A 27844-nucleotide genomic window follows, 5' to 3' on the forward strand; every position below is an offset into this window, starting at 1 on the left:
TTTTAGATTAATTGTAGATAAATGTACATCTTTTTATCTGCATACATATATAAGGATTATATTATACATATATGATGTCTTAAATACTTTTACAATTTATCACCTGAATTATCATATACTACAGTATGTTGAAACTTTATTAAAATAAAAATGACAATATTCCCTGAATAATGCAAAAAATATCACAAAGTGTCATGTGTACAAATATTATAAATATGAATATCCCAAAAAATACTTAAAAAAAGACATACATCAAAATAAAGTTACATTATTGACAAATAATAAAGAATTTTAACAGTTTCAAGAAATGGCATACAATATTTATAAAATGTTTACAAAAATTATACCATAATTTTATTAATAAAAAATATCTACTTATAATTTGAAAATAAATGTCTTACATTTAATTGTGCGCATGATGAACTAATTTTTTAATTATAAATAAATATTTATTTTATAAATTTAATATTTATTTATATATAATCCATATTGGATATTGCTATTCTCTTTATTTGTTTAACAATGAATATCGGAGACTACTGATTTTTATTCAAGATTGATAAAATTATTTACTACTTAATGAAATTTTATATATACATGTGAAATTTTTACTGAAATTAATGACGAATACAAGAGTGCCCAATGTTTTTGTGCACATTACTTTATAAAATAATTTCAAATAGACTGTTTACAGTGATAATTACAGTGATACTCTTTGTATAATTACTGACGGGTGCGGCAATGGAAATTAAAATGCAGTAATATATTGCATCACCTTATCAGATTGTGGGTTTAATTTAGCTGATGCTGTTGACATGATGCTTGTAACATCTTCTCTTCTACATATAGGTAAACCTTTTCATTACTATCATTTTTAATGCATATACAAGCAAAATAATTTGCAATATATCAATTATAATTCAATTTAATATATTACGCTAACGATTGTACATACATTTTATAACTAGCAACCTTCTAAAGACAACCTTTGATTTATATTGTCTACCCTTAATTTCATTTCCCTAAGTATATCCGCGGCAAGATCGTCAACGGTGGTATAACGTACCTTGAAAAAATTAAATATATCTATAAGAAACTCGATAACTTGATCCCTAAAGTAATGACAAGTGGAACGTAGGCTGCCTTCAGAGCCTAAGAATCCCCAAGCGAGAACTGGTATAACATGCTCAGAGATCGCATAAAAATGCGCCAAGAAGCCTCGATCATATTTCAACATTCTTCTTTTACCTGCGAGGGCGGACCACACTGCTGTTCCTATCGCCTTCAAATGTAATTGATTTTTGAAGTGATTTATATTTATATTTATTTTATATTTATATAGAAGAGAATCAGAAAGAGAGAGGATAGAAAGAGAGAATAGAAAAAATTAATTCGTATATACTTACAGTTTCTCTAAAACTAGCAGACACCCATCTATTTTGAACTATAGCTTTGATGGGTGGTAATGGTTTCTCCACATCCTCGAATGCGTCTAAGAGTATAAAATCGATGAGAACATCATAGAAGTTCATGCATTTGACACCTCGCCCGATCAATTCTTCCTCCATAATATTATGATTACGCGCGTCTTGCAAGAATTCCAACATACGCTCATAATGCAGTAGATAGTCCTTAGGATCCTAATAAAAATTTGCCCTTAATCAATTTCGAATAAAATATTTTTTAATCTATATTCTTATTTACTCGGACAGATTACTCGGATAAATAATTTATTCTCTTACCCTATCTGCATATATAATTAAATCGCTAATAACTTGGCGACCTATATCCGCTATAAATGCCGCCGCCGCGGGTAAATTAAATAATTTTGTATAGGCCTGACGTAAACAGTATACTTTTGCTACATATTCTACATCTGAGCCGCACTTTACAAGTTCCGTATGCAATCTCCTACAATGCAAGAGAATTATTGTAGCCATATAAAAAAGATACTATATGTAAGTACCATATAAAAAAGATACGATATGTAAGTACTATATCAGTCATCAATAATGATTTACCTGCAAGGAATACCTTTGTCCTCATATTGTTTAAGAGCAGCATGATACAGCTTTTGTTTCTCAAAATGTGGAAAGAGTTCTGAAAATTCTTCGAATTCCCGCAAATCTGCAACCTAAAATATTTTCATAAAATTATATAAGTTAATTTATTTTACTCCTTTCGAAATTAATATTAAGAGAAAAAATTATATAGAGAGAAAATACTTTTGTACTTATTAAAATAGATTGAAATTATACATATTGTTACATGCTTCAAATTAATATCATCTTGCAGCTACTCGATATGTCTCTGCACGTTACAAATAAATTGTATTCATCTGCACAACTCACCCCATCGCGTGCAGATTCAAACGATTCGGGCGATGATGCGGCATCAGCTTTTTCTCTGATGCCAGACATCCGCGTCCCGATGTTCGAAGTTTTATTGAGACTCTCCTCGCTTTCATTGCGAAATAAAACTGAGTGCTAAAGAGGAAAAAAGGAATAAATAATGAACATTATATCAAAGAAATAACAGAACAAACTCTTTGACAATTTCATATATGCATATAATTGTACATATTCGAAAACGATGAAAACTCAGATTACTCTCGGTGAAAGTCGTGCACTTCCTATGCCATTCCAACGTCCGCGACAATTCTCGATTGCCGCGGCGGCAGGTCAAGTGACTCGTTGCGCTAATTACCCCCGGGGGCGGTTATCATTTAAATTGGATTAATTCCCGCAGTTCTTTTTTTTTCACCGGACCAGCAGAAAGACAGAAATTGATGATGAATGCCAGCGGAATGGAACGGCATTGGCACGATGACTACGATCCGCGAAGGACAGACTTCCCGGACCGGAATCTCTCGCTGAGTCATCGAGTACGATTTCGGGCAATTCCCGTAGCATCACCGGGTTAATAGTAGCCGTTACCTGATCGAGGAAGAGCAGTTCCGCGTGACTCTGAATCTGATAACCCATGTCGAGTAATTCCTGTACGTCGTGCGTGAATGCCGCATCAGCTTTCGACGGTAGAGCTAGGGTATCGTTGCTTAGGGTCGAGCTAAACGCAGTGAGCGCGTCTTCCCAGCAGTAAAGCGCCTTTTCCAACGCCTCGAGTCCTATTAATCATCATTAATTTATTTCAATAATGGAAAGATTGATATTTTCGCTCGTGATAATATAATAGAAATAATTTTAAAATATTTCAAAAGTATAAGCGAGAGAGTTAAATTAGGCGTTGTCAGTAAAAAACGCGTATGATAAATTATTAGTGTTATTGATAGTGAAGCTTAAGTCACTCCTGCATTAATTACGTCAAATGCAGCATACTAATTTATTTTAATATAATATATGAAAGTAAAATATATAATTTCGTTATATGTATATTATTTCAATACATTCTTAATTGCACAAACTGGAATTCAAGATTTAACTAGCAAAAAATATATATATTCTTTCCTCTACATATTCTATTTCCTCAATTTGTACAAATACTTTTTTTTAAGAACCAATGGATTCAAGCAAGATAATTTCGATACATAAATGATGGCAAAAAGCGGAAGAAAAAAAAGAACGTGGCTTTGCTCGCGAGACCAAGGATAATATGAATCGCTTGGAAGACGCAGGACTCGAATTCCAAGTCAATGACGCTATTCTTTCTTTCTTTCTCCCTTTCCTCTCCTTATTCAATCTTTTGTAAGTCGTCAGAGTGTGTTCATCAATTTGTCACAACGGAAGTCCGTGCGGAGCCACATACCGTGCTAATTTAGGGAGTCTCCCCCTCCCCCTCTGGCTAATGTCCCGAGAAGGCGGACCCATCATCATTTTCAATCTGCGTCGTTTTACCGTTCACGATCGACAATTATATCGTCTAACGAAATCAAAATACCGCGAAAAATCGATAACAATCATGTATGATGATTAATTTTTTTAGAACACGTTAAATTAAATAAATAAATGAGAAAATACACATACATGATTCTTGAAAGATTTCCTCGAAAAAATTTTCACAATATTTCATGCTTTTTAATTCGGATGCTCTGATTAATAAAACAACAATGCGATAAATATATTGCATCGGATAGCGATGAACTTTTTCATTATTCCCAATTATTTTCAGGTCTCTTTAAAAAGTTAAAAAATTTCAAAAGTTTTATACTTTAAAGTAAATGTCAGATAGCGGAAATATCAAACGGAAATGAAGTGTTCGTGAGATATCAATTATATATCAACCTCGCATGTTGCGAATAACATACCAAAACTACATAATGCCGCTGAAAGGGAAAAGCGAGGCGGGGACAACACAAGGTGAACACGTTATTAATCGAGCGACTAGAATAATAAGCCCTTTAACTCATTAATGTATGTACAGCTATAGCTTGAAAATTCGCGTTCGAGGAGCGAAATGGGTTGAAATCGACGTATATACGCTCGTCGATACGCGGCCTCCGATCTTCGGCGAAATGGACGAGATATCGATTGGTCGACGCGACGCCGATGACTCCTCGTGTCCGCAACGACGCTAATTTCGTCCCCGACTTCAATTTCAAACCAGGGCGAGGTATGCAACAGGGAAACGTGCCTCGATCGTGTGTGCGCGGCTCGCCGGCCGAAACGAAGATCGAATTCCTGAAATGAAGCGAAGAACGAAGATGACAATGCGGCAATGCGCGTTCCGCAACTGCGTCAAAATTCCCGTCCCTCGAAATCATTACTCTTGCAAGATAATGATATTGGTTCTCTTGAAATGTTCAACCTCGAAACATGAGATGGCAAAATTTACAAGTGACCCTCTTTCCTCGTGTCCTCCAGAGGGGCAGAAATGCACGCTGGAAATGTAACGCGAGAAATTAAATTCTCCTCTCTTACATCCGTCAAAATAATACATTCCCTCCCCTTTGTACATTCCCAAGGAATTTTCACCGCAAATCAAATTACAACTCGAAAGATAATTTATTTTTGAAATAATTCAATTTATAGGAAGCATGGCATTACCGCAAACATTTCGGGAGTGGGACTTATCGGGGCACCAGGTCAAATCCCTCGAAAAGATTAAGCCTAGCCTACCGCGATCCATCGGATCGGCATACCGGACCGATCGTTACACAACCCCTAGAACAAGGGATGTTGTAGGACACGGAGGGATGCCTCCCCGGAGAAAACGCGGCAGTGCGACGCCGTTGCACACGTCCGGCGTCAATAATACCCCCAGAATGACGTAATCGCTGAGCCGGTCGGTCATTGGAGGATGCGTCATCCAATGGTGAAGGGTCGATACGACACGCGGTCCGCGGGGTGCGCGCGCGCGCGCTGCTTTGAAGCTCGCGCCTTTTGCGCTGTTAAATATTATTTTTTTATCTTCATCTCAATGAAATCAGGAATCATATGTTTGCTGTTTTCGTGTCACCCGGACAGCTTTTTTTTAAAGCCAAAATTAGGATCGGGTGTGCAAGCTCGAACAACGAATCGCGTTCATCGATTGCGATAAAGCGTACGAAGGGGATAGCTCCGGAGAATCCTCGAGGGGACAATTGCATCGGAATTGAACGTAGGCTCGAATGAATATCCGGAGATGCATGTGTGACAAGCCTGATTTTCAACTCGTAAATTAAACCCGATGGATTAATTCATGCTTCACTTCTATTTACATTAGACGGATGTAATTCAAAGTGATAAACGTCAAACGCGTTAAATGTCGAGTCGTAAATACGGATAAAATTGCCGGCAATTGTAATTATAATTATCATACATATTTCTCACGATTTATATCTCGCATATATTTTAATCTCTCAAGGGAAAAAATACAATCTCAATCTTTCTCTCAATTTCACGATTCGAATGAAAGATCATAAAGTGGAAATTACAATGCGCGAGTGCGCGCGCAGGCGAGCGGAGGGAGGGCCAATGGGAGCGGGACGAGGACGGAGCGCGCGGCCAATGGATGCGCGACAAGGACGGACGAGGCGGCGAGAGTGGGGGGAGTGGCGTTCGCTTTACGCGCTGGCGTCAGTCGTCAGTCAGTTGCTCAGTTACGTCGGTCACTGACGGTATCGCTCTGCTGCTCGTCGGCCACCGCGCAGCGCGCTTGTAACAAGTAAATTCCCGCCCGTTTACGATCGTTGACACGTCGTCGAGATTCGAAAGTAACATACGATCACTCGCGATAACGCATCGATGATCTTCGCGAGATCGTAATCGCGCGACAGATAAAGCGAGAGATCCTCGAGTGCACCCTTGCAATTTTTTGCTCTCGCGCGCGCTATTTGGATTAAAAGCTGCTGAGACAAGTACGTCGAGGACACGGAATCACAGTGAGTATAGAGAATCCCGAGGATTTTTTATATCGAGAATTATATTGCGAAAAGTATGTTTTGTCTTGTCATTAAAATAAATATTCGAACAGCGATCGATAGCGTATCAGGCTGATGTAATTCGATACAACGCAATTTCGTTATGATGAGCGCCATTTAAAGATCCAAGAGAGTTCGATACGCGAGGCGTTACGGTACCCTCAAAGGATTCACCCTTCCTTCCCCTCCCTGCTTTCCTTCTATCCGGGGACATCCTTTCCGCGTCGACTAGTACACTTCCGCCTGAAATCTTGTTCTTGTAAATGCGTTTAAAATCCTTCGTTTCGAGAGAAGTATTACTAAATAAACGAAATTTTAAATTTTCTTGGCACGCGCTGCTTCTTCCATTTTCGCAGTCTTCGGGGTGGTGAGATTCTGAAAATCGATATTTGATTAAATTCGTTCGAGGCGCGGACGTTTTATGCATCGATGATGATGTACTTCAAGTGGGTATTTCGAAACGCACAAAAATTTTCTTTCCTAGATAAGGATATAATATCAATCTGTAAATAAAATATTACATTATTTTCGAGTATATCTATCTCTCTAATAACTTGATTCTCCGACATTTTATTTTCTTTCGTCCCGCGACTCGGCTAGATTAAATCGATCTTAAGCTGCTTTTACCTTCGAAAAAAAAAAAAGAAAAACATGGAAAAAGGAAAGAAAAAGGTCTCATTGTTCCTCTTCGCGAGGAAATGCATCTATCGTGAGAGAGATCGAGAGTTCAACAATGTATCCAGCCTCGGGCGGGTGGTGGGAGGAGGAGAGGAAGAGGCAACACCTGGGCGTACCGTGTTTATTGCGCAACACTCGTACAACAAGCGTAACAAACAAAAATCCGCGCACGAGAACGAGACTTGGAATTTGACGAGCATGCAAAGATCTCGCACGCGAAGCGAGATAGAGAGACCGTTGAGAATTTTTTATTCAAAGTCATATCCTTGACGTAATATTCGCGCGTAATATTTGTCGAAAATCTTATCCCGAGATTGGACTGGAACGCGGACTCGATGGTCGCAAGTTTAGGCTCACGTTTCTATGGGGGTCAAGTTCAGGGGTCAATAGCTCGGGTGTCGAGCGGCGTGTTCCAGGCAGTGAGGCTCGCGAACCTTTGAGGAAAAGTGAATGCCGCCACGGCACGTAAAGTGCAGCAACGGCCGATAGCCGGCCGCCACACGAGAGCGCGATAGCCGGCAGATCGATGGAGGTGCCTGGTGAACTTGGAAATTCCCCTAGCACACGCGCACTTCCTCGTCGCTCTTTCTTCCTCTCTCTCTTTCTCTCGCTCCCTCTCTCTTTCGTCTCTTTCATCTAACGCGCGCGGATAATGCACGCTCGAGTAAACGCGCGTACACGGCCGATTAACAAACAGGTATCTTGAATCTTCCGCTCGCTAATTCGTCCTTCGAGATGATCTCGATAACGTGAGATGACGAGAACTCGGGATTTTTCTAGAGCGAAAAATAATTTGATTATTGCTATCAATTTTGTCTCAACATCTCTTTAACACGCTTCGCGATTTCGATTCCTTCGAGAGATAACGAGAGCAAGATTTGATGTCTGAAACGCGCGCGATAGAATGATTCCGATTATTCTTATTAATTCCTCTCTTAGGACGTTTTTTTTTTCAACCGGGTATAATTCCGTATCAATCGACTCCTTGGGAATAATGTCTAAAGATAGCCATCGCCCCCTATTTTTTTTGGGCTCGCGTGAAGGGAAAGAGGGTCGCTTACCGTTGCGTGACCAAAGCGTATCGCCGCGACAGGAATTATGCGGATTAATAAATACACCGAAGTTTCCGCGACAATTGGCGATTACAAAATTCCTAATATTATTACATTAAAGCCAATTTAATCGCGAGATTATGGTACGCACGCGGTATTTTAATACGGTACAACGGATACTGAGTAACGTCTTCCAAGATACTCACTTGACGCATCTAACACGTGACGTTTCGAAATCATAGGAAAGAAAATGGCAGCAGCGATTTTTAATGGAAAGCAAAAAAAGAGAGCAACACGTTGCCAGAATTTATTTCGCGCGCAATATCTTTGCGAGGTATAATAATTGCAAATTGGATAATCGCTTTTCGCGGAACCCGCTGCAATTTCATCTCCTTTCTGGCTCGATTGACATCCAGTATACGAATTGTGAGATTTTAACTACGAGGATATTACACGTTACGTCACGCAATCACCGGCTACTTTTCTAATATTCGTCCACTTCATTTCCCGTATTATTATTCTGCTTTACCACTTTATTATTGATTTTTTTTGTGGTTTTAATTCACATGCTGGACGTTTTCCTTCCCTTCGCATACAACTTTCGTTCGCGTTTAAGAAATTTGTAAGGATACGTTTAAAGAATTTTATGAAACGTGATAAATCGTACATTTAATTTTTTGCTCCACTTTTTTTTTGGACACACGATTGCGTATGTGACTTTGCTATTTGTCGAGAACGATGACGGATGCATGCACATTACACGGTGCATTTACGCAACCGTGCTTTCAATATAATTAATCGTAGGTAGCTGTAGGGTGTAACCCGATTTTCAGGCTGAATGTACGAGAGTTTGCGTAAATGCAGCCTTTGCCTACGAAATATGATTTCGTTCGAGTGACCCGATTCACGTCATTTGATTGTCGCTTTGTGAATCTTTAATCAAACCAAGTCAATAATAACGTTATATAACCAATCAATAATAACATTATATATTACATTTATCACCACAAGGGCTATAATTAAATCCAAGTGTAATAAATGAATATCGATAATGAATAGTTCCATCAAGAAGAATATTAAGTTTTCCGCAAACATAATATGATAATTAATCGACAATCGCGTCCGCTTTACGCAATTTTAAACGAAGATAAAATCTGCCGCAGAAGCAAATTGATGACTTTTTTTCAAATCTTTCCTTGAATTTTCCTAGGATTATTAGTGCTATTAAATTTTATTCTTAGCGTCTTTTATCATATTGTTGAATCTTAATACTTAACGATGACTGTCAACAGTCTCGATAATTACTGCCTTTAGCTTTTTTCTGTATTATCAAAGTTCTTTATTTTTTCGTATATGCAAAGCAATCTCTTTCGCAAAAAAAAACTCTTGTAGCTTATCTCGAGAGCTTTTCAAAACATAATAAAGTATTTTTTCATTGAGTACTTTTCGAATTATGAGGCTTGAAATAATTTAATAATTTAATAAATATCTTAATTTTTATATAAATCATAAAATATCTAGTAAAATATTCATTTTTTGATTATCTTTTTTTAATACTTTTATCTATAAAATAATGAGAGGAATCAAATGGTGTAAAGAAAACACAATTGTTTCGAAGAAAAAAAAATGTAATTTGCAATTAACAATTACATATTTTTTTATTCCTCTCTTATTTTGTACATAAAAGTATTAAAGTAAGATAATCGAAAAATGAATATTTTACTAGATATTTTATGATTTATATAAAAATTAAGATATTTATTAAATTATTAAAATTTATTATATAATTAAATTATTTAAATTTATTAAATAATTAAATTATTTCAATTTATTAAATAATTAAATTATTTCAAGCCTCATAATTTGAAGAGTATTCGATGAAAAAAATACTTTACTAGTGTTTTGAAAAGCTCTCGGGGTGAGCTTTGCAAGAGCTTTTTTTGGCGAAAGATTGCCCTGACAGCCTGTATATGTGTAAAATATTTCGCGATACAGAGTTTAAATATAGTTATGGTGAAAAATGACGAGTCGCGGAAGGGATGTTCCGAACGAGCACACGAGCACCAGGTGACGCCTCTCGTGTGCATCTCTCACGGGGAGCGCGCAAAAAAAACTTTCTCGCCCAACGACGCGTCGATGGATGCAAATTGTCGGCATAATGAGATACGCGATCACGTTGGATATTAGGTAATAGCGATGGAGCCCGCCCCCGTGGGTCGGAGGATGGCTTCTCCCGACCCTGATGAGGCTAATAAAAGTGACATTATTACACGCCCCGGCCGCGTCGCAACGAGCCTTTAACCTACCGACGACCGTTCGTTCTGATTTTCATAATCTGGTTCACATCGCGCATCTCGCACGCACATCTCTTTGTCGTTCTCTCTCTCTTCTCATCTCGTTCTTGGTGTCAGATCGTGCCCTCTTCCTTCAACGACACGACCAAGTACGAAGGATTCTGGAATCTGCTCGCATTTTTTTCTCCCGTCAACGCCACCGGGGAATCTAAATGCCTTCACTAAGAGGATATTAATATTCCCCGTATCCTTGGAACGACAGTTCGCGAACAGCTTGTATATTCTCCGCTCAGCGACGCTAAACACAGCTGACTCTGACAATGATAGAATTGCGTCTGATAAAAATAAATGTCACGTTCGATCGAATCAATCACAAGTCGCCCTTAACTCATTATTATTCTTACGACGTTTCTTTTTCTAATTAAAGTTTAATATTTCATGTATTACTCTTTTATTATCCTACATGTCATCTTTTTATGCGATATTCATTCGCGTTGTTTTATACGTCGTTCTCTGATCCCGGTGAACCACATTCCGGTTAATCACATCCTCCTCATTGTTTAATTTCTGATAAGAATAAAATAATTTTAAAATAATTTTTAATAATCTGGATTCCTTGTTGGAATTCAGAATATTAAACAATTATTTGAAATTGGAAAAAAAAATCTTTAGATGACTTAATATAATTGTTAAAGTCAAAGGAGCAAAATTCTTTCAAAAAATATTTCATTTAAAATAAACATGTACGTTACTTGAATAATTAAATTTCTTTGACTTTAATAAAATTTATTAAATCCAAAGGAAGCATTTTTCTCTGTGCATGTTCAGAAAGGATATACCTGAAAGATAATAATATCATTAGTAGAGATTTGTACGCGATGGAAGCAGAGGATAAAATCATACATGTAGTAAAGCTGCTCTCTTTCTTCCTTGCCAGGACTACGGCTTGGTTGTAAAGTAAACCGATGGAGGTCATGCTGAACTACGAGAGCCACGTCATCAGACGCGAGAGAAACTCCTCTCGGTAAATCTCGTCTCGATGAATAAAGCCCAGCGTGATACGACCTCTCGATTGTCCTTTTTTGGACCCAAGAGAGGGAGAGGAGCGGCTTGTTATTTTCTTTTATTAGTGTTTACTCTCCGAGCCGAGTAACGGTCGCGGAAAACAGTAATAATGGATTTTATCCGCACTTTTTCACGATCGAGAGATTATTACGGACTGGATGAACGCGAGATCGATTTCTTGTTCGCGATACGTTCGCATAAAAGAGCCGTGGGATCGATTAATTGAATTCTCTCATCAAAAAGAAATGATATCCGAGACTCGTCAAAAGAACACGTCCTCGCTCGAGATCGACCGATTGGCTTTCGTCTCGAATTTCGCATTTTCGATTTATTCGTCCCGATAAGATTCATGGACGACCGTGTTTTTGCGTGTACAATTTGTCTGATACTTCGCAACTAGATCTCATCCATCCGGCGAGAGTGGATAGGAGAAGCAACGAGGAGAACGGAGAGAAAATGATGTTCTGCGACAATGGAACAATCGGTGTAATATCGCGACGATCACAAAGGAGAAAGAGAGATGGAGAGAGAGAGAGAGCGAGAGACTGTCAGACGCAGAGAATCGCGGTTAAGTTCCCGATGCTGCGCGATATCGCCTGGGGCAATCGAGCGACGGAAATGACTTTAACAATGGCGATGTAGAGGCGGTCTCCGGTTGCATAGGTGCCCTTGACAGTGACAAATTGCGCGACGTCATTTTCTTCCGCCCTCGTCTTACGATCGGGGAGAAGCGAGCCCGCGCGATATTGCCTTTTGCGCGTCAACGCATCTGACGTATCTATCGATACACCGCTTATTAACGTTTAACCCCTCTCCATCGAGTGAGTCTGCGATCATCTTTCGCTTTGTGCCGAGAGAGTACATCGTCTTCTATTTATACCGTGCACGCGTTTACCGTAGCTCGAGTTAATTAACTCCGGGGACAATTGCTCTATAATAGTCGCCGGTGAAGGAAAATGAGAGAGATACCGCCGCTCTCGAGGTCAATGCAAAACGTTATCGATTTACCGTTTGGTCGAGCGAACGCGCGCGATGGCCTTCGAGCGTGGAAACTGGTGAGAAAATTCATCGAGCGTTTTAATTTCAAACCATCGGCCCAGTTCTCTCTCTTTCTCTTTTCATCGAGAGAGAGAGATATATATATATGATTTCCGAGAGAGGGTTCTCCACGGTCAATTAAGCTTCTACTTAATTGACTGCATGCTTCTACGTTTCGTGAGGCTCTTTTTTTCATCGGTCGCAGCACATATGTTAGAAAGTACGGTTTCGTGAATTTATGACGGTTCTTTACGGTCGACTTGCTTCGTGAGATTTGAAGCGCATGGTCAACACGAATCCGGTTGACGAGGGGTAAACATCCACAGGGCACTCATGACGCGAGACAATAAGAGTTGGATAGTGAAACGTCCACATGTTTTGCCTCGAAGGTAATTCTGGAATCTGAACGGCTTGTATTTCACATATAACTTGGGCCGTGTTCCGAAATTATCATTACCGAAATTGCCAGTACTGCAAATTCTATAGTGCACATTACGTATTATTATATATTTTCAGTGCTGGCAGTAAACTGACAGCTATTTCGGAACACGGCCTTTGTCGCTCGAAATGTCATTGCTTTTTTGTCGGTACGAGAACGTGCGCAAACAAAATCTTATTTGCTTCTTTAAGAAAATACGTTGCATCGGATCAACGGACGCATTAATTTGTTCTTTAATTTTATTTTAATAATATAATTATTAAGTTAATATAATTATAATTTAATTATAATTTTAATAATTTTAAATTATTATAATCTTTTTTTTGTGTCGTAAATTATTGCATAAAAATGTTTAATGATAAAGCGTTAATATTATAGAAAGAAAAATCGAAACAATAAATCTCAAAGAGAAAGCTAGACGAAAAAGATTCGTGCCAACGAGATAGTATTTACACTGCTCAACTTCATAATTAGTTTCTCGTGTATTTTTCTCATGTATGTTTCTCATGTATTTTTCTCCGTATTATCGAAAGCAAGAGAGATATTTCGGATACGTGATCCAAGTGAAACGTCTTCTCCGTTACAAGAGGCGCAAGAACCAAACGTCAAAAGAGAGAGACTCGTGTTTTTTTTTTCTTTTGGACTATTCGGTGAAAGTAGATTTTCGAGAGGTCCAAATCACGGTGACGCAATGTCCGAGAGAGCTTTCCTTCCGCCTTCCAGTCTCTTTCACGCCACTTTTCATTACACCGTACTTGAAACCGAGTCAAAGAGAGAAAGAGAGAGAAAGAAGAGCTTTTGTTCCTTTGTGTGTTTGCGACTTCTTCTTGGAAAAGAAAAGTATGTACCATCGAGACGACGATGCGTCTCTCTGTCTCGGTTTCACGAGTTGTCGACAATTTATTTCTTTGTTGTTATTGTTGTCGTCGCTATCAAGGGAGACTGTAGGGTTTCTTCCTCTCTCCCTCTCTTCGCCCACATTTTGCAAGTCTCGCACGTGCTAAGAGCGACGGAATCGCAAAGAAAGAATCTTATCCCTCTCGACCAACTGCAGCAGATCTGTTGCAGCGGCAGCGGGGGTGTTATCATGGTAACGCTGTTCGCTGATAGCGCGTATGGCGAAAATCGATATTTCCCTCATTTCGTATTCCGCGAGGCAAGGGCATGCCCTATCTACCCCTGCCCCTCCCCCTCCTCTTCTCCCTGACCCCCATACGAACGTGCCTCGCAGTTAGGCTGCGTTGTTCTCGATGCAGAGACACGCGCGCGCGATTGCATCTCGACGCAATCGCATCCTGCGGAGAATAATCCTCGTTAAAATGTATTCTAGAAAACAGATGATATTTTTCTAAAATTTATTTTTTAAACAGCCGATTTTTCTCCCCCGAAAAAAAAAATCCCCTTCGAGTGATTATGATCGTATTTGAAAGACATGACGAAAGATGACAATAGTTTCGCGTGGAATTTTGAGATCTGCGTCGGAATAAGCGCTCTGAAGCACGCGAGCTTCCAAGAGGAAATGACTATTCGGTTCCATTTCCACGAAGTGCATGCACTTTCTCTTAAATTATACCGACGATATGCATTAGCGTGCCGCTGTAATTTATCGTGAAAGTCAATTATCTAATTTCGTCGGAAATAATCTCTAACCGTTGCTGCGCAACGTTTCACCAGGGAATAAGTCAAAATGCGCCTGTGTGCACGTTATTTCTGAAATCGATACGGAATTGTAAAAACCTGTCCGACAAATTTAAATGTACGAGACTTGGTTATTGTTTGCCGCGCTGGGTTATCTCTATTCCTGGATTCGCGAATAATCGATGAGAAATTGGGGTCGCTACTTCCCTCGTCTCTTTTCTCTCGCCGACAGTCGACCACGTTATGCGTAATTGATTCCGAAAAATTGATCCGGAAAACTCATTGTTATTTCAGAAAGCACGACAAAAATCAACCTAGTAACATTAGTTTATATTTAACAGTTTAGATTTTAGTTTAGATTTAATAATATGCACTTTAATAAAAATAATATTTTGAAAAATTCTTTTTTTATGTTACTAGGTTAATTTTATTGTTGTTCATCTTCAATTTTTTCATTATTTTTAATCAAGAAGAAGAATCAGAAATCAAAATTTTCAATCTTTCCCACAAGTTACAGTTGAAAAAATACGCAATGCGTCACCGGGGTGAAAAAATTATTTCGCGAGAGAATTAAGATTCGGATTTTTTTCGACCATCACGACAATCTTGCCAAAGCATGCGTGCCAACACGCATTGGTCCCAATTAAGTAAGTAAACGTTTGTCAGGGTCATAAAAGCGTCTGTGCCGCAGTTAAGGCCAGTAGGTCACCGGCGCATCAAACGTAACGCGCGAGATGTAACGCAAATGGCCTCCCGCACGAAGGACATCTTTCTTCTTTAACGGACATCCTGCAAGTTTCATTCTTGCCGGTTTTGATACGCCTGTCGTCGCGATAAACGCACTGACCGTAATCTCCCTCCCCATCTTTCGCTCCGTCTGCATCAAGCTGGCCTATATCGCGCGTTGAATATCAATTTTTACGACTGCAATCTCGCGGGGGCCTCTCCCCTTCTATATAATCGTGGGCAACGTATACAGAATGAGAATCGCGATGCGACGTGAGATCGGGCCTCTCTCGATTCGCACACGAGCTTTGACGCATCGATTCGGTCATTTCATTGATTCACGAAGCCAATCTTGCTTTGCTCTATTTTATCAATCGAATCCCAACAAACGCGCCTTGCTAAAAAAAAAGATTAATGAGACGGTTAAATGAGCCGGTTATACATCCAGAAAAAATTGAAAATTCTTGATCCGATCGATATCTGATTCTCGCTCTTATGAATTACATCATTTTGATTGCGCTCGACAAGGTTGCAAGAACGCGAGCATGTGCAAGGTTCTACGGATTATGACTTACGCCCACGTCGATTTTTATCATCGGCGAGAAAAGCAGCACATCTGTATGCGCAATGTAAATATTTCGTATCGAGATTATTACTCGCGATATATATTTGCGAGCGTCGAAACGAGATCTTCGCGTCGAGGATACGCATTGCGTATTCTTGTTTTTGACCTTCGCGATCTTTCGCGATCGGGTTGCAACGTTCGGAATATACTAATATATTCGGAGAAAATGGCTCAATTAAGTATCGGATACATGCAAAAATATTCGCTGAGAGCGATTTACTGAAGTTTCGTCGAAAACTAGAGATGATTCTGACATTTTATTCTCGAATAGTTGCAATCGCGACGAGCTAATCTTCCTGTAAAAAAAGATTTTATAATCAACGAGAGAGATTTGCTATTGTTACAAAATATTTGAATTGATATTAATATTTGAATTCATAATAATATTTAAATAACATTAATAATATTCGAATTAATAATAATATATTTAAATAACATTAATAATATTTGAATTAATAATAATGTTTAAATAATATTAATAATATTTGAATTAATAATAATATTTAAATAATAATATTTGAATTGATTGATTTTCTTATTTATTTGTAGTGCTCTCTTTACTTTCTCATCTACTTCAAATTATCTGCGTCAATATTTGCGACGAATGATTTTGATCGAAACAAAAACGAAAAATATTTGTCCAATATCCCGTTGCGCGCGAGATTATTATATTTCCGCTGTCGCAAGATACACTCGCGGATAGACGTTTGAAAATAATAAATATAAAATTACACACTCGTACATATCTATTCTCGTGAGGAGAATCGCGTTACTCGCTGACGCAAACGAAACCGCGGCGACACCTCGCAATTTCGCGGCTTTTTAATTCAGCGAGCGCCGAATTAGCGGTCTGAATTAACGTCCCTACGCAATTTTACTTTCCGACGAAGCGCGTAATAAAAATTTACGACACGACACGAAGAGATTCGTCAAACGCGCGAAAGCGAAGACGCGAGATGCAACTTCCGACACGTGTTTACGATATCTCGGCGCCGCCTTAAACCGGTTAGAAGTTACACCGCAGTTAATTTACTGACAGTTGACGAGCCATCGTGAGTAGCGAGAGACAGAGAGGAGAAGTGCCTTTATGACGCAACCGCGATGCGTTCCCAAGTTAAGCGGCAATAAATCCGCGCACACACTCGTCACGTTACACGAGTTACAAAGTCAATGTCGCGCCGTCGTAACTCGTATCTCGTTTGCGAGCGGACGTGTCAGAGTTCCGCGAAAATCGCTCGCAAGATAAACTCGTACCTGGACTAAATTAAGCGATAATAAACCCGCGCAAACGAGTCCTCTTTCGCGAGTTACAAGTCGATATTCGCGTCGTTAACTCCTGTCTCTATCCGAGAGACGTTTTTACCGCTCACTCGAGGAAGATAAACTTCTCGTGAGAATAGAGGAGATCGCGAGCGAAAAAAAAAATAGAGCAAACAACGGACGGATATAATATCAATCGAATTGGCGGCTAACGGGATTTCTTGTAGGCTGTCTAGCGTAAAACAAGATTACCTTTGTGCGAATTTATTAGAGATGGAAACATTCACTCACGAATATTTATTTGTCCGAATATTTGTTTTTTTCACCATCTGATATCACGCTTCCGAAATGTGTAAATACGAACCGTGACCTTTTTGCGGTTCTCGCTGACGTTATTCATGTAGAATCCATTAAGCAATTATACGAAAGTTTTTTGGTATTTGTCGCTTTTTAAATCCAACGATGTCCTCGGAATTTCTAATGTGTCTCTCTTGGACAGGCAAAATGGATGGAAATCGTGAATTCCATCCATTTGAATTCCTTGGGTAAAATTCTCATCTAAAATTTTCATCAATCGCTCTCTTGCACAAAGTATCAGCTGCATCGAATCTCTCTTGAACAGGCAAAATAGATGGAAATCGTGTGAATTCCTTGGGTAAAATTCTCATCTAAAATTTTCATCAATTGCTCTCTTGCACAAAGTTTTTTTTAAATACATTTTTATATAAATACAGATGTAACGTGATTATTTATTCGAGCATTACGAGAGAGAGAGAGGTAACGTATGAAATTAGAAAAAGAAAAATATACAAATTGGGGGGGTCTAAAAGAACCATCACCCGTGTCGAATCTCTCTTGAACAGACAAAATGGATAGAAATCATAAATTCCTTAAGTAAAATTTTCATCTAAAATTTGTATCAGAACACTCTCTTGCACAGTTTTTTTCAAATACATATTTTAATATATTTTATATAAATACAGACGTAACGCGATTATTTATTCGAGGATTACGAGAGGCAACGTGTGAGATTAGAAAAAAAAGATATACAAACTGTGGTCTAAAAGGACTTATCAGTCGCGTCGAATCTTTCTGGCAATTGTAACGATGCCATTGCGACAATAATGCAACCGACAATGACGACTTCCGTGAAACCATGAACAATATGGAGCGGAAGAACATTTTTTTGTCAGTATGGGGAACGTTGATGTGACTGGTGTGCGCGTGAGATGAAATATCGATAAATGAGTATATAAGTCGTACGATATATCTCTCATCGATCTTGAATGTCAAAGTGACGAGAATTAATTGCGCGGGTAACTGCGTAATATGAAATTAAATATATGCATATAAAATTAAATGTATGCTACGCATACATTTAATCATTACAGATAAATAAATTATTCAGCCACGTGAAAAAGAATAAATAAATCTTTCCGTAAGGGGTCTCTCGATGACGATAAAATTGATCCTTTCAAGTTGTATCACACGCCAACTCTGACTACCTCGACCTTAATGTTCTTTTTTCGCCTGCTATCACTTGACACTATCGTTAATTAACATCGAGGCGACACTTCAGTTACTATCCCCCCTACATCGTCGCAGTTTTCCTCGATAAATCGTCATTAATCCTCTATCCATTACGATATCGTATGGCCACTACGGTATCACAGAACAATATTACGGCAGGTCACGCACGTTTCCACTCGGCAAAATTCTTCTCTGACAAGAAAGAAAATCGATACATTACTTTCTCTTATAATCTATCGCTTATGCTGTTCTATACGCGTCCGTTATCGATTAATTCACAAAAACGCGGACACGAAACAAGCGGACCGACCTTGAGATATCAGGCTTTGCATCTCCAAATTTAGAAAAACCGGTTTATTTCCTTTTATTTCGTGACAAGACCCGAAAGATTGACGAAAATAAAAACAAAAGTGTTCCTCTTTGACTCCATTTTTACGCGGGATCCTCCCTCACCTTACATAATTAAATAATTAAATAATTTCTAATAAAATTAAAATAAATTAGATAAATTAAATAATTTATCTAATTTTTTTCATATTATTCTCTAACAAGAGTATTTAAATTTATTGAGACGAGAAACTGCGTCTCTCAAATTACCGCTTCTCGATCCGTGAACTTCATCCGTAATTATTATGCGTTAATTATTATGCATTAAACGAGCAGCAATTACGCAACGCCTGGTGTCCTTATTAGATACAGTCGCGACGATACGTTTTTTAATGTCTTCTTAAACTTGTTCACGGCATCAAATCAGAAATTTATATTTATTGATATCCACAAGATATTTTGAGATATTTGTAAATTACTTCTGCAGCATCATTCACCGATCACCTTACAATTAGAGCAGGATCTTTCGGAAGAAGAGTTTTTCCACGCCTAGAACATGACGCAGAAAATTGAACGGTATGAAATAACCGTGTTATCGTGTAAACGGATACGGCACGGAATCGTTTACGGTTACTTGAAGCCGATATACTTGGTGGAAGCTTAGTTGAATTCGGGCACGAGCTCTCGGAACAAAAGAAGAATGCCGCTATTAAAAAGCGAGACGAGAAACTGCGTCTCTCAAATTACCGCTTCTCGATCCGTGAACTTCATCTCGTAATTATTATGCGTTAATTATTATGCATTGAACGAGCAATTACGCAACGCCTGGTGTCCTTATTAAATACAGTCGTGACGTTTTAATGCCTTCTTAGACTTGTTCGCGGCATCAAATTAGAATTTCGCATTCCCAGATGCCAATGGGATTTTTTCTCAGTGTTACTTAAAAATAATCACTTTGATAGAATAAATTTATATTTATTAAAATTAATTTTAAATTTCTTCAATTTTCGTCCGTTTACACAGAGAAAAATGTATACTGTGTTCAAGTAAATATTATTTATTTTAAGTATATTATAAGTTTGTATATCCGCAAATATATCAAGTTCATCACAAGCATTAAATTTAATTGAATATTCTGAATTTTAGTAAGTGCAGTATTTTAGTCAAGAATATTAACTTAAAACAAAAATTTGGTTTGCTTACTACAAGAATTGACGTAAAATAAGTTTGATTCTTCTTTGATACAACTTTACAATATTCTTGAAAAGAAAATAAATTTTTCCTTTGAGTACATGATAATGAGATTTTCTAACATTTGTGATGAGTATATTTTAAGATTATTATCAAGAATATATTCTTTGTTGAAGAAAACTATTACTTAAAAAAAGAAAAATAAACTGAGTAATCGCTTTTCTTGGCAGTAGAATGATATTTTTCTCTGTGCAGAATTATTTCGAAAAATAGACAATATTATGGACGATTTTTCTATTTTTCTTTTCTTCAAAAACATTCGCTCTCGGGAAGAAAGGGGTTCAAAGAACTGATGTGTTTTCTCGTACGTTAAAAAGAGTCGCGGAGTTTTCTTTTCGCTCGTTTCTCGTCGGACCAACCGAAGCGAAAACACGAAACCAAGAGCAAAACCGAGCCGGGGTCCAGTTATACTCGTGGAAAGAAAGAGAGCGAGAGAGGGTTCCCGGTGTTAAAGACACGCTCGGCATAATAAGCGGAAACGTAATCACAAAGCTCGAGGGGCGGCGGCTAGAGTTCCTCTCGTTGCATTACGTTACGAAACTATGCTTACGTTACTGCGCGTCTGTTTCTTTTTTTGTTACCGGCGCGATCGTAATACAATCAAATAGAGGGGAAGCGTGCCCTGTTGCGTGTAATCACCGGAAAATCGCTCGCATTTTTTGCATAGCTCGGTCATGTGGTCGGTCACCTTTGGCAGAAAAGTGAGGAAGCCAGAAAAAAGAGAAAGAAAGAAGATAATTCTTCGTCATATTTCATATCAAAATAGTTTTCCAATACAAATTTATAATCGAATTTATTATTAAACATTTTCAGAATGTCATCAAAAAATTTCCAAGTTATATCAGAAGCCAGATCGATTAATATAATATATTAAAAATATAATAAAATATTAAATAGATAATATTAAAATAAAGATGTGTTATTTAAATTATCTTATTCGTCGACTTATTAATTCTGCAAGAGAGCTAAAGAGCATCGTTGCACTAATAAGACTTTACTCTGCATCGTGTATTACTGGCTTCAGTCGATTAACGGCAATTTAACTTGACGCTCATATCGTATCACATATTGCAGATGCTCCGGCAAAAGGATTGTCATGTCGCCCTGGTATTGCTCGGCTGCGTCATTTTCCTATCGATGACTACCGCGGACAATAGCGTTCACATACTATCGAAGTACGCTCATCAGCCGCTCACCTCGACCACGCTCAGGTGGCTGCCGGTGGCGCATTACAACCCGAACGAATCCAAGCAGATAGTCATCGGTGGTTTCGAGAACGTGTCAGACGGCGAAGGTGCGACACTCTTATTACAATAGCGCTGTCCAACGTCACATTGCTACTACTGTCAAAACTAACAGGATGTTACATTTATGTAGTTCGATGAAGTCGATTTAATATCAATTATTTGCACTTGATGCGCTATATCGGAATTCTGCCTTATTGCTCGAGTTGACCTAAGTTGATGAGGAAATGCTAGAGATATTCGGAAAGATTCAATCGTCAATAATGATTGTTCCCACACAGACGAGACTTATGCCAATCAAGCAGAGAAACCAGAGGCGAGGAGGCCGCTCTACGTGTGCCGCGCAATGCACAGCAGCGTCTGGGTAGCTGGCACGCAGAAGGATAAGGAGAAGGTCTGCACGGTGACGATACACGGCGTTGTGCAATCGTACGAGAAATACGAGCTGCTGGAAAACATCGACGGGGCCGCGCGTACCGCGTGGGACCACTGGGATAGGTTTGTGCAGTCTCCCCTGGGCGCAGTATGCGTCGACAAGACCTGGCTGGTCGCCCGACACATGGTCTCCAAGAACGAAAAGGACCCGCGATACACCCACTACATCGGCACGCTCAGCTCGACCGAGAACTTCGGCACCATCGTCTACGTGAACGAAGTGAGTTTTCAAGATCGCGTTACCTTAATAAAGTCTTGATCTTTAACAGAGACTTAAGCTCGATTCGATGATTAACTTGGGCGTCAGTCAATCGAAACTATTTGTTTCATTTTTCTTTATAGAACGGCAAGGAAGAATCTGCAAAGGCTGGCGAACTGTTGGTGGAGACGGAGCCGATCCGTTACGAGCTGAGCGCCGTTAAGCTCACCTGGCCTAAGCAGCGCGATATTAAACCACGCATATCACGCATACTCAGCAATGTGACGATCACCAATCATGGAATGGAACCGTCGGACTTGGCGGAAGCTTGCACATACACGTACAAGTACGCGATCTACTGGGGTCGTAGACACGCTATCCTTAACGGCCTTAACACCACGATCACGCTGGCTAACGGCACGTCCTTGCCGAACATAACGTGGGGTATGCGCGACGAGAAGAATCGTACGGAGGCATACAAGTGAGTACTATCTATCGCTTCAGCTGTTGATCTCTCTCTTGCATGCGCACAAATTGAAAGTCTCTCACGAAAGTGCGCAGATGAAACAATCTGCTTTTGACAAGAAAGCATTGCGGAGAAAGTTTTACAAGAAAAAATGACAGAGAGGTCGATGTTGAAGTCGGTAAATATCTATTTAACCTTTGGCTTTTAAAAGGTTCTATTCTCTTTATCCTTGAGCTTCGCTTACAATAATCCTTGACACTTCGCGCATTTAAATATATCAGAGAATAATCGCGAGGATTTATGGTACGAAGCAACGTTACATTTAGTCGGTTAAAAAAAAACTCAAACGTACAATTTACGACGGTATCCGTAAAATCTCATCTCTATAATTTGATATAATTAGAGCACGGCTTTATTCCGCGTAGCCATCTCTCTCTCCCCCGTAGACGGCCCCTCGAGGTACTTTGTCGCTTCCTGTATATCATTGAAGCTCTCGCACGGCGGACATGAGACTAGAGTGCATTTTGCGACTTCGTGCCACCCTTCTAGTTCGATGTGTCCTAGAATACTTCGCAGCTTAAGTGACGCTTCAACGCAACGCAATTACGATGTCCGTGCATTAGATCCGCGCTCCAGTTGTAACGTTGCTAGCGATAAAACTAATGACGTATCTGTTTCGAATCTCCTACTTGAAAGAGAACATAAATTTTAGATCAGATTTAACGATGTTAAAATTCTAAAATTGAATTGTTCGATAGAAGCGGAATAATATAACAATGTGAAGAAAAAGAATGTATATTCTATAACTAGATAGCTAATTTTACATGGACATATTTATCAATTCTGAGAATTCCATCACACCTTATTTAATGGTTTCTCGTGAAATGATACTCTGAGAAAAAGGCCGATGAAAAGATAACAAACGGATATTATACCGATCACTTTAATCGGATATCTGATCGGAAAGTTCCGAATTTGGAACTTTCTGATAAGATATCCGATCGATCGATATTTTCTGATTGGATATCTGATTGGTTTCTTTTTTTTTCGATTAAAGTGATCGATTAATAATAGGATAATATCCATTCGTTACCTTTTCACCGGATATTTTTCTCAGGGTATTATTTATTGATCCGACAAATTAGATCTCAAATTCGAAGAAAGAACCTGACGCGTGTCTGTTACAGCGTGGTAGTCTTCCTGGAGCCCGGCACGGGTGTGAACGTGACATTGAAGGCAAATTACACGGACATGGAAGTACCGTACACCGCGACGTTGATCTCGCACTACGAGGACGGCGCGACGATGTCGCGCCCGATCAGCGGCACTCGACAGGAGGAGACCTTGCTCGACATCGTGCCGGAATTTGGGCCCGTCTACTTTCTGAGCAATTACAGCGTGGTGCCGACCACTGTACCACCACCTACCACGACCGAACCGCCGACCACGACAGTCACGCCGACAACGACGATGCAGTCGCAGGAGACGACGCACCGACCTCGACAAATGGGAAACGCGGCAGACACGGCGGATCATGACGAGAATATGATCGTACCGCCGAAGAAGATGGACGCATCGAATATGCAGAATGACGACGGCGGCCCATTGTCGCTCAAGAACAAGGGAGATTATTCCGGTGTCGCGTGCGCGAAGTCGAGCCTCTTGACGCTCGTCGCTTCGCCGCTGCTGCTGTTGATCCTTCACAGAATCACGTGAAGATCCGATCATTGCGCGTCATCTCCTCTAACGTTAATTTCCTCAATTTCCCCGCAATAGTAATATATAACCCAGTAGACGTTCCGAAGGAAACAAAAAAGATTTAAAAAATATTTAAAAAAAGAGAAAAAAAATAATACGCGGATTGAGAGTATTGCTGTAATTTGGTATGCGATTATAGCGTGAACGACCCTTCTTTATTTGAACACGCACTCGCTGAATCACATCGGCACCTCGCGGTGCTGATATGCTTGCCTTTAAAAAAACTCGATATATAATATATATGATACATAAATATCTATACATATATCTTATTACACACATCTTAGGATAGCACAACAAGAAAGATGTATCTTCGCGATTGAAGGATGAGCTAGTCTCGATGAGTCAAGTATAAGGGCGACATTGCAGCGACTATCGATACGTGATTTGGATTAACTTGATCGCGAAACGTTTATCCGTTATACTGTTGAACAGCTGATCGCTGTAACACACTGTGACATTCCGTCTTTTTCTAATCCCGCTGTGAGTCATGACTTTCCAACTATAATGTATTATATCCTATGCCTTTGCAAAATGTAATTCTATAGATCCTTTAGAAGATCCTAATCGCTTTAAAAAAAATGATGGCACATTCTTTAAGAATTATTATGTCTAGGGAGAGAGAAAGAAAGAGAAAAATTATACAATTGCCGCGAATAATGTCTTGGATAAGTAATAGCATAATATAACGTCGAAAGGTGAAGTAGAAGTTAAGCACAACGGAAGACAAAAAAGAGCAAGATATGCGAGTTGATTCAGCTACGATATATTTTTGAGAGATTGCCGATATAATTTTAGACGATTGTAAAATTTATAAGGATAGCAAGTAAGAGAGAAACGTATAGTAAGAGAGTGTAAAAGTGGATGGGTACACTTGAGTTCTCGCAATATTAATTCGATCAAATTCCAAAGCTATATTACAGCGAGACGATGATCGTGCAAATCGCAATATACGCAATATAACACAATAAATATTTTCTTTTAACTTTAAAAGAGCAACAGCCCTGATGCACGATTCGTATGTACCCATTTCTTGCATTCTGTAAAGTGATAGGATATTTGCAAGTATCCTAGAGTACTGTTGAAAAAGAGTGTAAGCGAAAAGATAAAGAATTACTGGTATATATAATAAATAAAATTGTTAAGATATATATACATATGTGTATATATATATATATATATATATATATATATATATATATATATCTTAATAATTTATTAATAAGAGGATAGAATATTTTGGTACGTGTGCGAAATATAAAATTATTGAGTTCAGTTTTGTGAAAAGATTTTTGTTTACTCGAAAAATTAGGAAACGAGACGTATCATTTTTCATACGCGATTGCGTTGTCAGCGTTTTTACCGAAGAAGTTTCTATATGTATATAATATGTATTTCTATATCCTTGATAGTTGTAATTGTGTAGTAAGCTTATTTATATATATCATGATTTATAGATATTTTCTCTATCGATAAATAGAGCGTTACAAGTACAATTCTCTTACATATATTTTACTATTAACCGATATAGGATTAGCGCGATACACTTATTTCGGACTAAGCGGATGCTTTGTCTCCGTGTTTCTAACGACGTTTATCGACGTCCAAGCCTAATCAACCACACTTGTTGTGATATTCAATAAAACTTTATGTAAACACAAAACAAAACTAAAAAAAAAAAAGAAAAGAAAGCACTCTCTGTTGAACAATTCGTTAATTATGAGAAAAAGCAATAATTTGTTGCGAGATGAAAAAGGATTTGCAAAGTGTTGTGAAGAAAAGAATAAAAGGGACGATAGAAAAAAAATTCAAATAAAATTTGTATCCCTATGCGCGAACGATGATATTTCTTCAATGTTCCGAGTAAATGAACACGACGTAAGTACGAGTCAGCGTGTGAGGTAACGTAAATCCAAAGAAGGAAACTGTACGACTTTATACGATTTGAAATCGTAAATCTATTGCTTTTTGACCATTCACCCTACACGCCACTAGGCAAAGACGTAAATGTCCTAAAAAACCTAGCTATCGACTTCGGCAAAGCCAAGAATTCTAAAAATTATTCTATACACGATGCAGATGTATTATTTGTGAATATGCTGCTGTATTGTACATTATCATGTAAATATAAATACTATGTACATACAAAAATTCCCATTCTATTGATTGCAATGTTATCAATCTTTTTTTTAATCAAGTAAGCAAATTTAAATTAAATTTAATAATTATTTGAGTCAAATTTAAATTGTTTTAAAAATAAAATTATATAAGTATCTTGCCAAAATTAATTACAAGAAAGATATCAATAATATCAAAAGGAATATCTATTAAATATCACTTTACAATATTTCAGCAAGCTTTTTATAAAGATATATTGCTCAAATTTTTTGAAATTTCTATTATAAGCATTTTTGCTGAGTTTATGCTTTAAGTTAAAAAAAAATTACAAATAAAATTGATAGAATAACTTTGTGATACATAAGAATTGATTATTTAGACTCAGACGTTTGCTATTTTTCCATGTGTGAAACAGGTGTAACTAAATTATATTAATAATAAATTCATAAGACTCACCAAGGACGCCATATTGTTGTGGAGTAAGTCTTACATCGTCATCTGGACCTCCTCCTGGCACAGAAGAGATGAGCGATGCACGATCACTGATATGACTTCTAGTACTGGCTTCGCTTCTTCTTGCCCAAGATGCTTGTGACAGTACATCTAGACATTTAGCGCAATATAAATAATATTACTTTACTTTGTTTATATAATGATTAATAGCTTATAAAAATATTTATTCAAGTTATTTAATTTTTTAATTTACATAACATGGCAATATTACAAAAGTATTACCAAAATTGGAGTTCTTAGCACTTGCTAATCTCGTTTTGTAATCTTTGAAGGGTCTCCTGGAAGGTGGTAGAGGATGTCTTCGTCGTCTTTTCAAAAATTGTGCCAATCCTCCCAGTAATATTGAACCACTAGCAAAGCAAATGATAAAAATCTAAAAAGAACATATACAATTAATAACAAATTTATACTTTTGCGTGAAATAAATCCGCAATTGTAATAATAAAATTTTTACACGATTGTTATCATATATTATAACTATACAATTCTCTTATCTTTTTTATCATTATGTAACAAAAAAGTGCAAATAATTAAGGTATTTACTATAACCTTGAAAAGCCGACAATTTATTCTTACTTTTTGAGTACGAGAAAAGTGTATCGCCGGTAACGAGAACATGTAACGCTGATAAAGTGTACCGAAGAATTGCCGCACGTTAAAAAGAGCCATTGTCATGTTCACTTTTCTATTATAAACAATATTAAACCAAAACTCACGCGCGCGCTGACAAACCGATGATCGCGGACTCTAGAGAGCGGAAAGAGCTTGCGAAAGCAAGTCATCTGCAGGGAAGCTGCCATCTGCAGAGTGTTATGGATATCTTATAGATCGCG

General features: G+C 38.3%; 2 protein-coding genes across 2 annotated transcripts; one reads left to right on the forward strand and one right to left on the reverse strand.

Moving 5' to 3' along the window:
* Positions 1-496: 496 nt before the first annotated feature.
* Positions 497-27748, reverse strand: LOC105258532 (mitoguardin). The gene is made up of 9 exons (XM_011269832.2): positions 27588-27748; positions 27234-27384; positions 26955-27101; positions 2937-3124; positions 2352-2486; positions 2022-2134; positions 1743-1911; positions 1407-1640; positions 497-1282 (listed from the first exon to the last, which is right to left on the reverse strand). Exons 1-9 carry the CDS (start codon positions 27684-27686, stop codon positions 965-967), a joined length of 1554 nt encoding a protein of 517 aa, XP_011268134.1. The 5' UTR covers positions 27687-27748; the 3' UTR covers positions 497-964.
* On the forward strand, positions 6013-25373 carry LOC105258524 (protein unzipped). Its single transcript, XM_011269819.3, has 5 exons — positions 6013-6316; positions 21353-21572; positions 21804-22177; positions 22300-22637; positions 23810-25373. Exons 2-5 carry the CDS (start codon positions 21353-21355, stop codon positions 24336-24338), a joined length of 1461 nt encoding a protein of 486 aa, XP_011268121.1. The 5' UTR covers positions 6013-6316; the 3' UTR covers positions 24339-25373.
* Positions 27749-27844: the final 96 nt, after the last annotated feature.

This window comes from Camponotus floridanus, unplaced genomic scaffold, assembly GCF_003227725.1.
Source record: "Camponotus floridanus strain SB8 unplaced genomic scaffold, Cflo_v7.5 scaffold5, whole genome shotgun sequence".
NCBI lineage: Eukaryota > Metazoa > Arthropoda > Insecta > Hymenoptera > Formicidae > Camponotus > Camponotus floridanus.

Bases quoted from the DNA above. Each gene is read 5' to 3' on its own strand.
- LOC105258532 (XM_011269832.2), bottom strand. From the start codon at position 27,686: ATGACAATGGCTCTTTTTAACGTGCGGCAATTCTTCGGTACACTTTAT. The intron at 2,135-2,351 runs GTGAGTTGTGCA...AAAATATTTTAG, and splicing joins TTGAATCTGCACGCGATGGG to GTTGCAGATTTGCGGGAATT. The intron at 1,283-1,406 runs GTAAGTATATAC...TTACATTTGAAG, and splicing joins CTGCTAGTTTTAGAGAAACT to GCGATAGGAACAGCAGTGTG.
- LOC105258524 (XM_011269819.3), top strand. From the start codon at position 21,353: ATGCTCCGGCAAAAGGATTGTCATGTCGCCCTGGTATTGCTCGGCTGC. The intron at 22,178-22,299 runs GTGAGTTTTCAA...TTTTCTTTATAG, and splicing joins CCATCGTCTACGTGAACGAA to AACGGCAAGGAAGAATCTGC. The intron at 22,638-23,809 runs GTGAGTACTATC...TGTCTGTTACAG, and splicing joins AATCGTACGGAGGCATACAA to CGTGGTAGTCTTCCTGGAGC.